The following is a 14,184-nucleotide window of genomic DNA, read 5'->3' as shown; positions in this document are numbered from 1 at the left end:
TTGCTGGAGAAATTTAAGCAGGAGAAACAACATGATTAGTTTCTTATTCTTAAAAGATCACTAACTGCTCTATGGAGCAGGTTTGCAGGGGGGCAGGGCAAAAGCAGTTATCAGGAAACAGGTTATTGTGAGAGCTTATTGTGATATGGTCTAAGGGGAAAAGGTGGAGGACGTGTATATTTTGGAGATGGTATTAATGGAACCTTGGATGGGCTGGACGTAGAAGGCGAGGAAAAAAAGAGCATTCAAAGAGGCACCCTGATATTTGACTGGAGGAACCAGATGGATGGATAGATGTTTTCTGGGTTGGGGAAGCCTGCGGGTTGGAACAGTTGAGGAAGGCAAATGTTTCATTCCAGATATCATAGGTTGGGATGCCTGTTAGCTATCCACACAGAGTGGTTCAGTAGGCAGTTGGATATATCAGTCTGGAGTTCAAAGGAGATGTTACGATATTCCTATAACACAATTTACAGTCCTAAGAATGATGCCATCCAGACCCAGACTGGGCCCTGAGAAGCTTTAGAGATTGAAGAGAGGAAGAGGAACAAGCAAAGAAACTGAGAAGGAGCAGCCAGAGAGGTAGGAGGGAAGCCGTGGCTATGCTCTCATGGAGGCTGAGCGAGTAGAGGCTTTCCAGAAGGGGGCTGCAGCCAACTGGGTTGAATGCTTCTGAGAGGTTGAGGGAGGTGAAGACAGAAAAGTGTTCAGCAGACTTGGCAGCAGAGAGGGTGCTAGTGACTTGACAAAAGCCATTTCAGTTGAGTGGGGGAAATGGAAGCCAGGTTGGAGTGGGTTAGAGAGCAAACAAAAGGTAAGGAAGTAAAGACAGCTGGTGTAGACACTTTCTAAGAAGCTTCTCCATGAAAGGAAATAGAAAAATAGGGCAATGGATGAAGGGGCATGAGACCGGGAGAGCTTTTGTCACCACTGCCATTATTTTCAAGATGGGAGATCCTGGTCATAGCCAGGAGGAGGTTCACAGTGGTAGAGAGAAGATAGCTAGAGAATGCGGTCCTTGGGAAGGCAAGAGGGGTCAGGGCTGAGCCCATGTGGAAGGCCTCGCCTTTGGTGATTCTTCTTCCAGTTTTGCGGGATGGTGAAGGCAAGGGGCCGGGCATGAAGATGGTTTTGTTGGTTAGATAGGGTGCGATGCTATGTTCTCATCGAAGACTGAGGCAAAGTCACCAGCTGAGAGCATCACGGGGAGGGGGGTGGTGGATTAGAGGAAAGAAGAGAAGGCATGGAATAGTTTTCTCAAAAAGTGGAAAAGCAAGAGGCGCCTGGGTGGCCCAGTTGGGTAAGCGGCCAACTTCAGCTCAGGTCACGATTTCACAGCTCATGAGTTCGAGTCCTGTGTCAGGCTCTGTGCCGATAGCTCAGAGCCTGGAGCCTGCTTCAGATTCCGTGTCTCCCTCTTTCTTTACCCCTCCCCACTCACTGTCTCTCTCAAAAATAAACATTAAAAAAATTTTTTTTCACTATTACTTATGTGGGCTTTTCTTTTTTTTTTTTTTTAATATGAAATGTATTGTTAAATTGGTTTCCATACAACACCCAGTGCTCATCCCAAAAGGTGCCCTCCTCAATACCCATCACCCACCCTCAAAAAAATTTTTTTTAAGTGGAAAAGTGAGGTGAGACCATCAGAGAAACCTGCACTCCCCAGGGCAGAAGTGAGGATAAAGGTAGAGTTTGTAACCACAAAGTCACCTGTGAATCCAGCCAGGCCTGGTCTTTGCTCTGGCAACGTCCGGCTGCCCAGGGGCTGATTCAGAAACACAGCTGGGAGAGGGGGGCTGGGGTTTCCCCAGGTGAGTGGAATGGAAGGAGAGAGAAGGCAAGAGTTGAAGGTATTTTCGAGGAGGGTTTATAAGGATGGCTCTTGTCATTGAGACAACACGTAGGGAAGTGAGGTCAGAGGGCTCTGTAGGAGAGGGAGAAAATGCAGAAAAAAAGGCGTGAGGGCAGGAAGCAGCCCAAGGATCACAGTGACAAGGGGCACTTGCACCTGAGGGTGAACTGAGGAAGGAGGTGGGGGGAGGGGATATCAGAGCAGATGTGGTCTCTGGTCATGATTTAGGTACAGGGTGTGCTTACAGGAGAAAGGGGCAAAGGTGGAGGGTTTCTCGAATTCATTCATTCACTCACTCACTCATTCATTCATTGACTCATTCAATAACCTTTTTGCTCCGTATTAGGCACTTTGGTGGTACAAAGAAGCAATCCATTCAGCCAGGGTGCCCAGGTAGGTTGAGTCTAGAAAGACTAAAGTTCTCTGGGGTGACAAAAAGAAGCAGTGTTCCAGGAGGCAAGCAGACCATAAGCAAAGGTGTGGGGGTAGGTGTGAAACAGCTTGGCCCATTTGTGAGGACGGACGTAGCACGGCCAGAGGATGGGCGCGTGTGGGGCAGGAGGAGGGGGTCAGGTAGGGATTGGATCGTGGCAAGCCTGGGGAGCCAGGTGGAAGGGTGTGGACACACTACTAAGCAGTGAGAAGCCACTGAAGGAGGAGGCGGGTTTGATCAGATTTGTGGCTTTGGCAGTGCGGACGGTGGATTGCAGGGGAGCCCAGTGGGGAGTAGGGAGGCAGGTGGGGTGTTTGGATGGAGCAGGTGAGGGGTGATGAAGCCTGGAGGATGGAGAGCCTCGTGGGTGCTGGGCCTGGGAACGGAGCAGGTATACACCAACCAAAACTGTGCCTCAACTGGCCTAGCCAGGGAGGGCACTTTCCCTCTCACATACCAAGACATCCAGATGCGAAGGGGCCTCAGGGCTGGTGAAGAGGGCAGGAGAGAAATTTAGGGTGAAGTGCAGATTTTGAAGGGAGAGACAAGGAGTCCGTCTGGGGCCGCTGGGATCAGCGGGAGGAGGTGCCAGGCTGGCTGTGCCATCTGTGGGTCTGGAGCCCAGGGTTGAGCCCAGGTGAGCGGAGAGAGGCGGGGACCGGGCGGCAGTCGTTAAACAGACCTGTACCAACGTGCCAGGCACCAGAATCAGTGGTGACCCCAAACCCCAGGCTGTGAGGAGTCTGGTGGGGGAGACGGATACCACCAGGCAATCACATAGGCAGGGCATGAATTACCATTTATCTTAGAGCTTTGAAGGCTCTGGCTGCACAAAGCTCTGACCTGACCGGTCTGGGGCCATTGGGGAAGTGGGAACAGACGCGGCAAAGCCATAGTGACCATGGAAAGGAGGTGGGTGGTGGCTACCCCCCGGGGCAGGGACGGACACAACGAGGAGGGGTCCGTGCTGTCAAAAGGAAAACGGGGCTGGGGCGCCTGGGTGGCGCAGTCGGTCGAGCGTCCGACTTCAGCTCAGGTCACGATCTCGCGGTCCGTGAGTTCGAGCCCCGCGTCGGGCTCTGGGCTGATGGCTCGGAGCCTGGAGCCTGCTTCCGATTCTGTGTCTCCCTCTCTCTCTGCCCCTCCCCCGTTCATGCTCTGTCTCTCTCTGTCCCAAAAATAAATAAATAAATAACGTTGGAAAAAAAAAAAATAAAAAAAAAAAAAAAAAAGGAAAACGGGGCTACAGACCAGGCCCTGGAGAAGCAGTGTTTTCCAGGAGTGGGAAGGAGGAGTTCACAAAGCTGAGGTGGAGACAGTAGCCAGAGGGATAGGACAGGCCCTCCTCTCAGGAAGAAAGGCAGTGGCAGTGTGAGGTGCCTGAGGGGGACCAGGAGGGCCAGCTGAGGAGACACTGCTGGGTCTGTCCTCTGGGGGCCTCCAGGGACTCCAGTGAGTGTAGTTTCCACGAATGCTGGGGCGGAGCCAGACTGTCTCTGGTTCTCTGTCGTCCCGCTTGGGCCCCTGTGAAGGGCAGAGTGGACAGCATCAGGCCAGAGGATTGTTGCCAGGCGTGGCTGTGAACTGGGAGGGAGCCCAGCAGCCATGGGGGTCTCTCTCCAGGGCCATCCGGCAGGTCAGTGTCTTCTGTGTGGGCGTGTCTGTAGGGCAGCGACGGGCTGAAGGCGGGAAGGTGTGTAGCAAATGGTAGGGTATGACTGTGGGGTGTGCGTGTGTGTGTGTGCACATGTGTGTGCTCACACACGCGCTCCCATGCACACGATGGGGCCGATGAGCAGCTGAGGACGGGGTCAGCAGGGATGAGCAGAGTCATCCCCGTGGAAACACGACTCCCTGGGTGATGGTAGGGAGCAGCTGGGCAGCCAGGCCCGGGGGCGTGGCTGGCTCTGCCCAATGGCTCTGGCCTCTCCCTGGGCCACCCTCCCCACCTGTTGACCAAGCCTGAGGAAGTGCCGTGCCGGCCAGAGCAGGGGCACTGCAGAGGCATCTGCACCCTCTGAAAAAGAGCTGCCCTCCAGTGTAGCTCTGGATGTCTCTGGCGGGGTCTGTCCAAGCCCTCTGGGTGGAGACGTGGCTCTGGGGTGTCTATCTGTGCAGACCTTGCATGGTTTGTGTGACCGGACCGCAGAGGTCTCCCTGGGCCTGCCTTTGGATGTGGGTCATTCCCCAGGGCCTTTCTGATAAGTGACCTACCACCTCCCTTCCACAGGGAAGGCTGGGCAGGAGTGAGGCTGCCAGGAGAGGCCAGAGGACAGTCCACACAGTTTCCACAGGCCTCTAAGGCTCTGGATGGGTGCCCCTTCATCCACCCGGTCCGTACGGGGACCACCAGCCAAAAACCGTCTCTGGGAGCTCTAGCCCTGCCCCCACCATTGAAACTGTCCTTGACTTTGTCCCCATAACCTTTCCTTTGTACCCTCCTCTTCCACATTAGTATCTGCAGGCTCTCCTGATGTGGCCCCCCGCACACACCTTGCATCTTCCTGTTCCAGCTCCCCTGCTTGCCCGTGGGTTAGATCCCACAGGTTCCATCGGAGGGGGCTGCTGGAACCCTCTGTGGAGCCGGGATCCCTTCCTGCTTCCCTCTCCCAGCCCGACATCATGCTTCCCCAAACCTCAGGACAAGGTAGTCCACACCCTACATCTTTCTTTCCCCTTCCCTCCAGGCCAGGAATGGCAAATACAGGCAGATTCACTACATTCTCCTTTCTCGTGCCCTGGCAGACATCACTAATCAATCATGGCAGTCTTTTTGCACCAAGTCTGGCCGCAACCTCGATGGTATCTGCCCGCATCTCCAGGCAGCCAATAGCAGCTGATCCAGGTCAGCCCTCAAGATGAAATTCATGTGCCCTTCCTGCTTTAGGCTCCTCCCAAACAGGCCCTTCATCTTGGTGCATCCTCTGGGCCCACCTGCACATTCACATCTGACTCCTTTCCACCTCCCTACACAATAGAGGCCACTCTTAAGCATGGCCAGCTGTGGTTCTCTCTGTCCCCATAGGCTGAAGCCACTCAGTTCCGGAGCGTGGACCCAGGAAGTGGTTGAGGGCACTGGGGCATTGGCCCCAAGTCCTCAAGACCGAAGAGGTTGGTCTGCTGTCAGTCCCGAGGGCAGCCAACCCCCTGCTGGGGAGAGTGTGGTGCAGGGCTGGGGGTGATGCGCTTACGTCCAGCACCTGTGCGGCAGCAGCACCCAGGCCTTGCAGGTGCATCTCCCAGTCCCGACAAGGCTTGCACACCGACCTCTCCGGCCTGGCCTCCGGGGCAGGCAGGAGGTGAGTAGCGGACAGCAGGCCCAGGGCGGGGTAGCCGCCCAGTTCCCCGGGGGGCTGCGCACAGCAGCTTTCCTGGCTACCTGCCACCCTCCTGGCCGCTGAGCCCAGGATGCGAGGATGGCCAGCTCATCTCTGCCCACTCTGGTGCCTCTGGGCCCTGAGAGCCTGCGCCCCTTCACCCGGGAGTCCCTGGCAGCCATAGAACGCCGGGCAGTGGAGGAGGAGGCCCGGCAGCAGCGGAACAAGCAGATGGAGATTGAGGAGCCTGAAAGGAAGCCACGCAGCGACCTGGAGGCTGGCAAGAGCCTGCCCCTTATTTATGGGGACCCCCCACCGGAGGTCATCGGCATCCCCCTGGAGGACCTGGACCCCTACTACAGCGACAAGAAGGTCTGGGCCTAGGAGGGTTCCCTCTACCCGTCTGTCCATCATCCGTCTGTCTGCCTGTCCGTACAGCTCACAGCTCTCTCTCTGCCTCAGACCTTCATCGTGCTTAACAAGGGCAAGGCCATCTTTCGCTTCTCCGCTACACCAGCTCTCTACATGCTGAGCCCTTTCAGCATCATCAGACGTGGTGCCATCAGGGTGCTCATTCACTCATATCCTGCCCAAATGGAGCGAGAGCAGGGGCACGAAGGGGTTGGGGATGGGCAAAGCCAGGTGCTGTGGGTGAGGAGGCCCTCCGTCCACCTCCCCTCCCCACCTGCTCCCTCACTTTCCTTGACCCTCCCCCTGACGCTGTTCAGCATGTTCATCATGATCACCATCCTGACGAACTGTGTATTCATGACCATGAGCGACCCGCCTTCCTGGTCCAAGCATGTGGAGTAAGTCTTCCCCTTCTCGGAGTACCCGCCCCCCCCAACCCCAGGCTTGGGACACAGCTCACCCCGGGGGGCTGTACTTTGAGGATACTGCTCTTGTCTTCCAGGAAGACACACACTCTGTAACTGTCACCCCATCAACACCGTAAGGGTGGTGCACATTGTCCCTCTCACCAATATCCTCAACCCCCTGGGTGGCATATTTCTTTTTTGTGACCTCCCTCCTGGGAGGTCTGTCCTTGCCACACCTGCCCCTGCCTGCCCTCTCCCCACCAGGTACACATTCACAGGGATCTATACCTTTGAGTCCCTCATCAAGATGCTGGCCCGAGGCTTCTGCATTGACGACTTCACATTCCTCCGGGACCCCTGGAACTGGCTGGACTTCAGTGTCATCATGATGGCGTGAGCGGGGCCCAGAGGGCGTCCCAAGGCTGAGAAGGGGGAGGGGAGGGGGCCAGGCTTCAAAGAGGGCAGCTGAGTGGGCTGACCCTTTGGGTGGGGTGAACCGTGGGGATCACAGGCAAGTGTGCAGTGAGCTGTCCAATTCCAGGAGCTGCCATTTCTGGAGTCTGGCTTGGAGGCTCTCCCAGCGCATGTGCAAACACACATGGCAGCCCTGGACCCCAGTCCCACAGGCCCTCCAACACTGGGACAGCTGGGCTATGCCCAGCAAAGTTCCTGCACTGTCTTTCCCAGCTCTCGGGCCCCAACAGGAACCTTGGGGTGTCTGACCTGGCCTTTCCCCCAACCCCTGTGGTAACCCAACCACAAAGATTCCATGGGAATCCTCATTCTGGGCCTGGAGAAGCTGCGATTTCTGCCCTAACACCCACTTCTGACTCTGACACAGCCTTCACCTCATCCCCCCTGCCCAGGTACCTGACAGAGTTTGTGGACTTGGGCAATATCTCAGCCCTGAGAACCTTCCGGGTGCTGCGGGCCCTGAAAACCATCACAGTCATCCCAGGTACTGGGGAGCTGGGGGACCCCCTGCCTGGGCCAGCAGGCCTCGCCCCATGCCCAGGCCTGGAACGTGACACACAGCTCCAGGAGGCTGACCTAGGGTCATAACACTCTCACACCAAAACCTGGATACACAGGGAGGCCCCCACTGCCAGGGAAGAGAAGGGGCCAGAGGCTGGAAGATGGGCACTGGAGAGGAAGCCCAGCACAGACTCTGAGCCAGACTGCCTGAGCTCAAGTCTCACTAGCTAACTTGGGCTTTACGCAAGTGGTTTCACCTGTCTATGCCTCAGTTTCCTCCCCTGTAAAATATGGATAATAATGGCACCACTCATTGGGTTGTTAGGAGGGTTACATGGGCATGTTCTCCCCTAGTCCAACCCCCTCAAACTGTGGCTGAGGAAGGTGAGACCCTGAGAGACCCTGGGAGGGGAAGTGCCTACCAAAGGCCATACTGCTCGCTGGCCACCGAGGGAAGCCACCGTGCCTTTCCTCGACGCCAGCTTCCAGCATCCTCAGAGCTCAGAGTGTTTTGATAAGAGGGCGGTTGAGCACCTGTTTTCCCAACAGGCTAAGATAAGGAAATGAACTAATATGGAAGCGAGAGACACTCTGATTAGGCCCAAAGAAGTTATGGCTCTTCTATAAATGATGGGAATCTGTCCCTGGAATTCTGTAAGATGTTTTATGCCTTTGCCCAAAGAGGCAGGTTTGGAGATGTTATTATTATTATACATAGATATTATTATATATAGATATATATTATATCTATATTATAGATATATATTATTATCTCCAACTCAGTCTAGAGCTTCTCAGAGTGAATCCTGCTGTTCCTTAGATGTTAATAAGAAAAGGGGTTCTGGGGCACCTGAGTGGCTCAGTGGTTGAGGGTCCGACTTCGGCTCAGGTCATGATCTCCCAGGTCGTGAGTTCGAGCCCCACATCACTCTCTCGGCTCTCAGCACAGAGCCTGCTTCAGATCCTCTGTCTCCCTCTCTCTCTGGCCCTCCCCCACTCACTCTTGTTCACACTCTCAAAAATAAACAAACATTTAAAAAATGAAAAAAGAAAGGGGGTTCTGTTAAGTAAGTTAAGGAAACATGGTATTAAAGTTTTCGCTTGTTTCTGTAGGACTTGTCAGAGCCTTTGATGGGATAATTTACAGTGACTCTCCAAGAGCAGAATCTAGAGCTGAGCCCTTCCCAAACATGATTGAACCCCTTCTTTTAAGGGCACAGCTTGGGAGATCAGTGTTGTGTAGAACACACTTTGGGAGTGTTGACCTAGTGACATTCATGCAACTCCACCGTGTGCCCGTGTGTTACTCTACGAGTCAGGCAACAGCCTGGAAAGTCCTTATGTAAAGTGCATTCTTCTGGTGGCCGAGGCCCTGTGGCCATTCGAAGGCTCCACATCAAGGATGTGATCGGAGGAGGGTGGGGTTAATCTGGGAAGGCTTCAAGGAAGTGGTGCCCCTAGTAACTCACGCCTTGAAGGAGAGATGCAGTAGGCAGAGGCTCCAGAGGATAGCGGAGTGAGTTATCACCCCACCCACCCCCTTCTCTTACCCTCCTCCCTATGGTCAGGGCTGAAGACGATCGTGGGGGCCCTGATCCAGTCGGTGAAAAAGCTGTCGGATGTGATGATCCTCACTGTCTTCTGCCTGAGTGTCTTCGCCCTGGTCGGGCTGCAGCTCTTTATGGGAAACCTGCGGCAGAAGTGCGTGCGCTGGCCCCCACCCTTCAACGACACCAACACCACGTGGTACGGCAACGATACGTGGTATGGTAATGAGACGTGGTATGGTAATGAGACGTGGACCGGCCACGAGAGCTGGGCCAGCAACTATACCTTTGACTGGGACGCCTACATCAATGATGAAGGTAAGGAAGGGGGGGGGGGGAGGGGGAAGGCCGGTGGGATCTGCCCCAGCCCCTAGGGCAGCCCCTTGTGAGATAAGCAGCAGGGGAGACCTGAGCTTAAATCCATCACTTACCAGCTTGGGTATCCGCTGACACGTCCCTCGGTCTCCCTAACCCTCAGTACCCTCCCCTATGAAACTGAGGCAACAATACCTTTCTCAAAGGGTGAGCGTGACAATAAATGACCAATTGCTCTGAAAATCCTAAAGCTTCTGCTATGAAAAGCAGCAGCCCATAGTCCGTATTCCCTAACCTACACGTTCCTTGTTTTCCTCCATAACACTATGTGCTGGCACCCTGGCAGGGTCACCACCAGGCACCCGCACGCTCGCCTATTCACATGCCATACTTCACGGGCACACACGCGCAAGCCACACAGTCTCGCCAGCCACACTTAGTCTACACAATGCCTTCTAGCAAATTAGAGAAAGGTACCCCTTCTTCAATCTGGCCCCTGGATTCTAGCTCCCCCCCCCCCCCCCCCCCGGCCTGCTCACCCCTCAGTCAGGGGCCCTGCTCAGGTGCGTGGTGGCCCCAGGCATGCGCATTGCATGTATGATCCTGCCGCCTCTCTGTGCCCCTGCTGTATCCCGACTGCCCAGCCACAACCACAGCAGGGCACTGAGCTGACTGCTTGCGGCCGAGATCCCTATAGTGCATCTACCCAGAGACCTTAAAGGAGGGGGAGGGGCACCCAGAGAGCATCCATTTGGTGTATGTGGTCCACACAGATGTGTCCACAGGAGTGCAATGGGTGCATGTGTCCACAGTGTGTCCACGTGGGTGACATGTTTCCTTTGTGGCCTCTGACTCCCAAAGGGAACTTCTATTTCCTGGAGGGTGCCAATGACGCCCTGCTTTGTGGGAACAGCAGTGATGCTGGGTGAGTGATACTGGGGAGTGGGAAAAACTGTTCCAGGGGTGTTGGAAGATGGGAGCTGATTAGGGACAGGAACGTGGGGGTGATGGGAATTTGAGGAAGACCCATGGACATGACTGAAACACTTCCCTGTTTGGGGGATACAGACAGAACTATAGGATTTTTTTCCCCTTGGGCTCCCCCATCTGTCCCTCAGCTGGTATTCTCTTCCCTCCCTAAAGCCAGCACCCCATTTTATCCCCAGGCACTGCCCCGAGGGTTACGAGTGTATCAAGGCTGGGCGGAACCCCAACTATGGCTACACCAGCTATGACACCTTCAGCTGGGCCTTCCTGGCTCTCTTCCGCCTCATGACACAGGATTATTGGGAGAACCTCTTCCAGCTGGTACAACTGCCCCCACCCTGCCTCTCAGCCCTACGGCCACCTCTCCCATCCCTACAGTCTTCTCAGGGCTTGGCGGGACCCAGAGCAAGGCCACCTCCTCCCTGAGACTCCCCTCAGTGCCCCTACACACAGGTTCTTGGAGCCCTCTGACACTGGGGACCCAGCCACATCCGAGCCACAGCCTTTTCTCCCTTTACCAGTTTTGCCTTAAGTACTGAGATCTGGGCCTGGCACAGACCCCCAGGCCTCACAGGAAGCAGTCGGGCCGCTTAGAAATTCAACTCTGCTCTTACACAGTTATTTAGCTTCTACTGTTTGCATGGAAGGCAGGTTGAGTCTAGAGCAACAATGCCTTCTGGCCACTGATAATGTTTCTAACACTGACGATATTAATGATAGTAATAATGACAACTACTATTTGTTGAGCTCTTACTAGCTGCCAGGAACTGTAGAACTGTAGGATTCAACGGACCCCAAAGCTCATGTTCACCATTTTTTAAATCCTGGCTCTCTGATCTCAAGATGTCTATCTCAGGTCCTCAGGGATCTCTGAGCCAGGAGACCAGGGAAGTCTGGATCCCAAGTATATATTTTGAAGCTCCCCAGAATGTGGCTTAGCCTGCCAAAGATGACCATACCCTGCCTCAAGGTCCTCAAATCGCCAGGCTCTGTGAGGGACCTGTTTACCTATCTGGGCAATGGGTATGTGGAGAGGGGTGGTGGGTGAAATCCGGCAGGGTACCATGTGACACCCCCTCTCTTCCTCCCCCCACCTCTTAGACCCTCCGAGCAGCTGGGAAGACCTACATGATCTTCTTCGTGGTCATCATTTTCCTGGGCTCCTTCTACCTCATCAATCTGATCCTGGCAGTGGTGGCCATGGCATATGCAGAGCAGAACGAGGCCACCCTGGCTGAGGATCAGGAGAAAGAAGAAGAGTTTCAGCAGATGCTGGAGAAATTCAAAAAGCAGCAGGAGGAGCTGGAGAAGGTCTGAACTCAGGGAGAGGAGGCCGAGGATCCAGGGAGCTCCCTGCCCCTCAGCCTGGGTTCTCCCGGGCAGGCAGAGGGTGAGGGAGAGTCATGGGGTAGAGGCTGCAAGGCAGGGCGAGCGCTAGGCCCCAGGCTGGGGGCTTTGGTGGGATGGGAGGTCTAGGCAGTAGAAAGAGTAGTTTGCAGCTTTGTGCCTCTGTTTCCCCATAAACAACAGGGATCTGGAGCAGTTAAACCTGAAGTAGCCTTCCAGCTCAAATATCTACGGTTTTGTGATTCTTTTGGGGCAGGAAATGGGTCTGTGCTGAGGGAGAGGTGGGTCCTGATGAGGCCCCAGGGAGCAGCTGCCCATTTCTTACCATCTCATCAAGTGTGGGGTCAGTCAAAGCTTCAGAGAATGGAGGGTCTTTGGGGATGAAGGTCTTCAGTCACTTTGGCCCCTACCCTGTCAGCCCCACTGCCGCAGAGATTGCCCCCCAAACTGCACCGGGCTCAGTGCAGGAAAAGAAGAGGGGCCCCCATCCTAAAGCACTTGGAAAGAAACTCTGAGAGTCAGTCCATCCACTGGGCTCAGAGATGGACTCCATGCACGCCACCCTTGCTGACCCACAGGCCAAGGCCGCCCAGGCTCTGGAAGGCGGAGAGGCACATGGGGACCCAGCCCATGGTAAAGACTGCAATGGCAGCCTAGACACATCACCGGTGGAGAAGGGGCCTCCAAGGCAGAGCTGCAGCGCAGACAGCGGTATCTCTGATGCTATGGAAGGTGAGTGCTCAACACCCCTGTAGACATCCTGTTCTGCCTGTCCTGCCCATCAGGCCACTCGGGCTCCTGGTAGGGGGGTGCACTTGGGGACCTGGCTGGGCCCAGCATTGGGAGGACAGTACTTTATACAGGTGTGGAAGAAATGGCTGTGATAAATATAGTGCTGGCTTAGCTTGGCCCAGTCCTGACTGCAATGCCAGGCTGCTGTGGGAACTGGGGCTTTCCAGGAGAGCCTGGGGGGCTGCCAAGGCAATGGGGAAGGACAGGATAATAATACTAACCAGCAAGGCCCAGTGTTCTGCTAATCGGAAACCCTGCTCCTCGGTGTCTTCTGGGTGAAAGTTAAAGGTCAAAGATCAAACTCTGCCTGGGTAGAGTCACAGATTCTCCATACTAAATCCCTGTACTGCCCTTATAAGTCTCAGGGAAAGAACAGGATACGGTAACAAGGGCAGGGTGGATAGACACAACATGGATAGATGGATGGATGGATGATGGATGGAAAGTTGGATGGATGGGTGGATGGGTGTTTGGATAGGTGGGTGGGCAGATGGATGGATGGATGGATGAATAGATATATGGATGGGCTGAAAGGTTAATGAATGGGAAGAGACATAAGTGTATGGATAGATGAAAGGAAAGGGGGGAGGGAGGGAAAAGGGGAGGGAGTGAAGGGAAGGGAAGGAGGAAGCAAGAGAAGGAAGAATAAAGGAAATCTGACAAAGAAGAGATCTGGTCCCCTTCCCATGTCCCCCTCCCCTTCCTTGTGCCAGGAAGGACTTGGAGGGCCGAGAACTTTGCAGACCTCTGGAGGGCACCATCTCACCTGATTTTGTGTGACAGGCATCCAGGAATCTGTGCTCTGTCAGAGAATGCCCCAGGAGATGCTCAGCATCACTAGCTGAGGAGATCACTCAACACTGCCCTTGCTGGGACCCTTGCGAGAAGTTTTGGGTGTCAGACATTGTTTGAGGCACCTGCCCTAAGCACCCAGCTTGGGGGTAGGGATGTTACCATCAGACTAGAATCTGCAGCCTTTGAGAGGTCCAATTCCCTGCTAATTCCCTGGGGTGTCCCAGTCATACTGTCAAACCCAGGTCCCCATGGGACTGCCCCCCCTCCAGTCCCCTTTCCTCATCTACAAGTTTATTGGCTCATAAACTTCTGGTGGTAACGAAGTGACAGCATGCCTAGGCTGAGGACACCCACAGGCAACAGAGGCCTTGAAGGCCAGGAGGAAGGGCAGCTTTATCCATGGGCCTAACAGCGTTCTAGTGCTAAGGTGGCAAGAATAGACAGTGATTCCAGAAAGCCACTGTGGTGGGAAAGGACAGACTGGCTGGAGACACTCTGGTGGTGTCAGCTTTACTGGGAATGGGAGGGAGAGCCCTCAGGGGGAACCTCGGTCTGCTCCTGAGTGGCCCTGGCCAGCAGCAGGTGGAATGGGACCCAGCCCTCTACAGTGGCCTCCCACCTCTCCCTAGGGACCCTCGCGCCCAGCCAGAGATCACAGCTCCAGACCTCCGTCAGGGAGTGAGAGTCATTGAGGGGCAGGCTTTGTGCGGTGGGTGCCCTGAGAAGGAGCAGCTGCAGGTGGAGCCTTAAGAGAAGGGGCTTCAGACAAGCCTGGCTAAAGGGGTGGAGTTTTCAGGGCCAGAGCAAATGGGCTGGGCTTTGGGGGTTGGACCCCGTGGGCGGGGCCTGCAGGGGCAGGTCTTGAGGGTGACTGGCTGAGAGAGGGGCTTGGTGTAGGCCTGGCTGAAGGGTATGGGTTGGAGAGGTGGAGTTCAAGGGGCAGGCCTAGAAGGTGGGACCTAAGATACAGGCCCGGGAAGGAGGACATGGGTGGGATCCTCAT

General features: G+C 55.1%; 1 protein-coding gene across 1 annotated transcript in view; it reads left to right on the top strand.

Moving 5' to 3' along the window:
- The first annotated feature begins 5,619 nt into the window (after positions 1-5,619).
- The window catches only part of SCN4A (sodium voltage-gated channel alpha subunit 4), a 28,517-nt gene continuing 19,952 nt past the window's right edge, over positions 5,620-14,184 (top strand). The window contains exons 1-10 of the mRNA XM_049636366.1: positions 5,620-5,977; positions 6,068-6,186; positions 6,325-6,414; positions 6,688-6,816; positions 7,290-7,381; positions 8,967-9,263; positions 10,122-10,185; positions 10,427-10,568; positions 11,349-11,558; positions 12,173-12,326. Coding sequence (XP_049492323.1) covers positions 5,705-5,977; positions 6,068-6,186; positions 6,325-6,414; positions 6,688-6,816; positions 7,290-7,381; positions 8,967-9,263; positions 10,122-10,185; positions 10,427-10,568; positions 11,349-11,558; positions 12,173-12,326 — 1,570 coding nt within the window. The 5' untranslated portion in view covers positions 5,620-5,704. The remainder of the gene's footprint in view (positions 5,978-6,067; positions 6,187-6,324; positions 6,415-6,687; positions 6,817-7,289; positions 7,382-8,966; positions 9,264-10,121; positions 10,186-10,426; positions 10,569-11,348; positions 11,559-12,172; positions 12,327-14,184) is intronic.

This window comes from Panthera uncia, chromosome E1 (assembly GCF_023721935.1).
Source record: "Panthera uncia isolate 11264 chromosome E1, Puncia_PCG_1.0, whole genome shotgun sequence".
Classification (NCBI taxonomy): Eukaryota; Metazoa; Chordata; class Mammalia; order Carnivora; family Felidae; genus Panthera; species Panthera uncia.
Note: the sequence above shows the minus strand (reverse complement) of the source record. Positions and strands in the feature narration are given on the sequence as shown.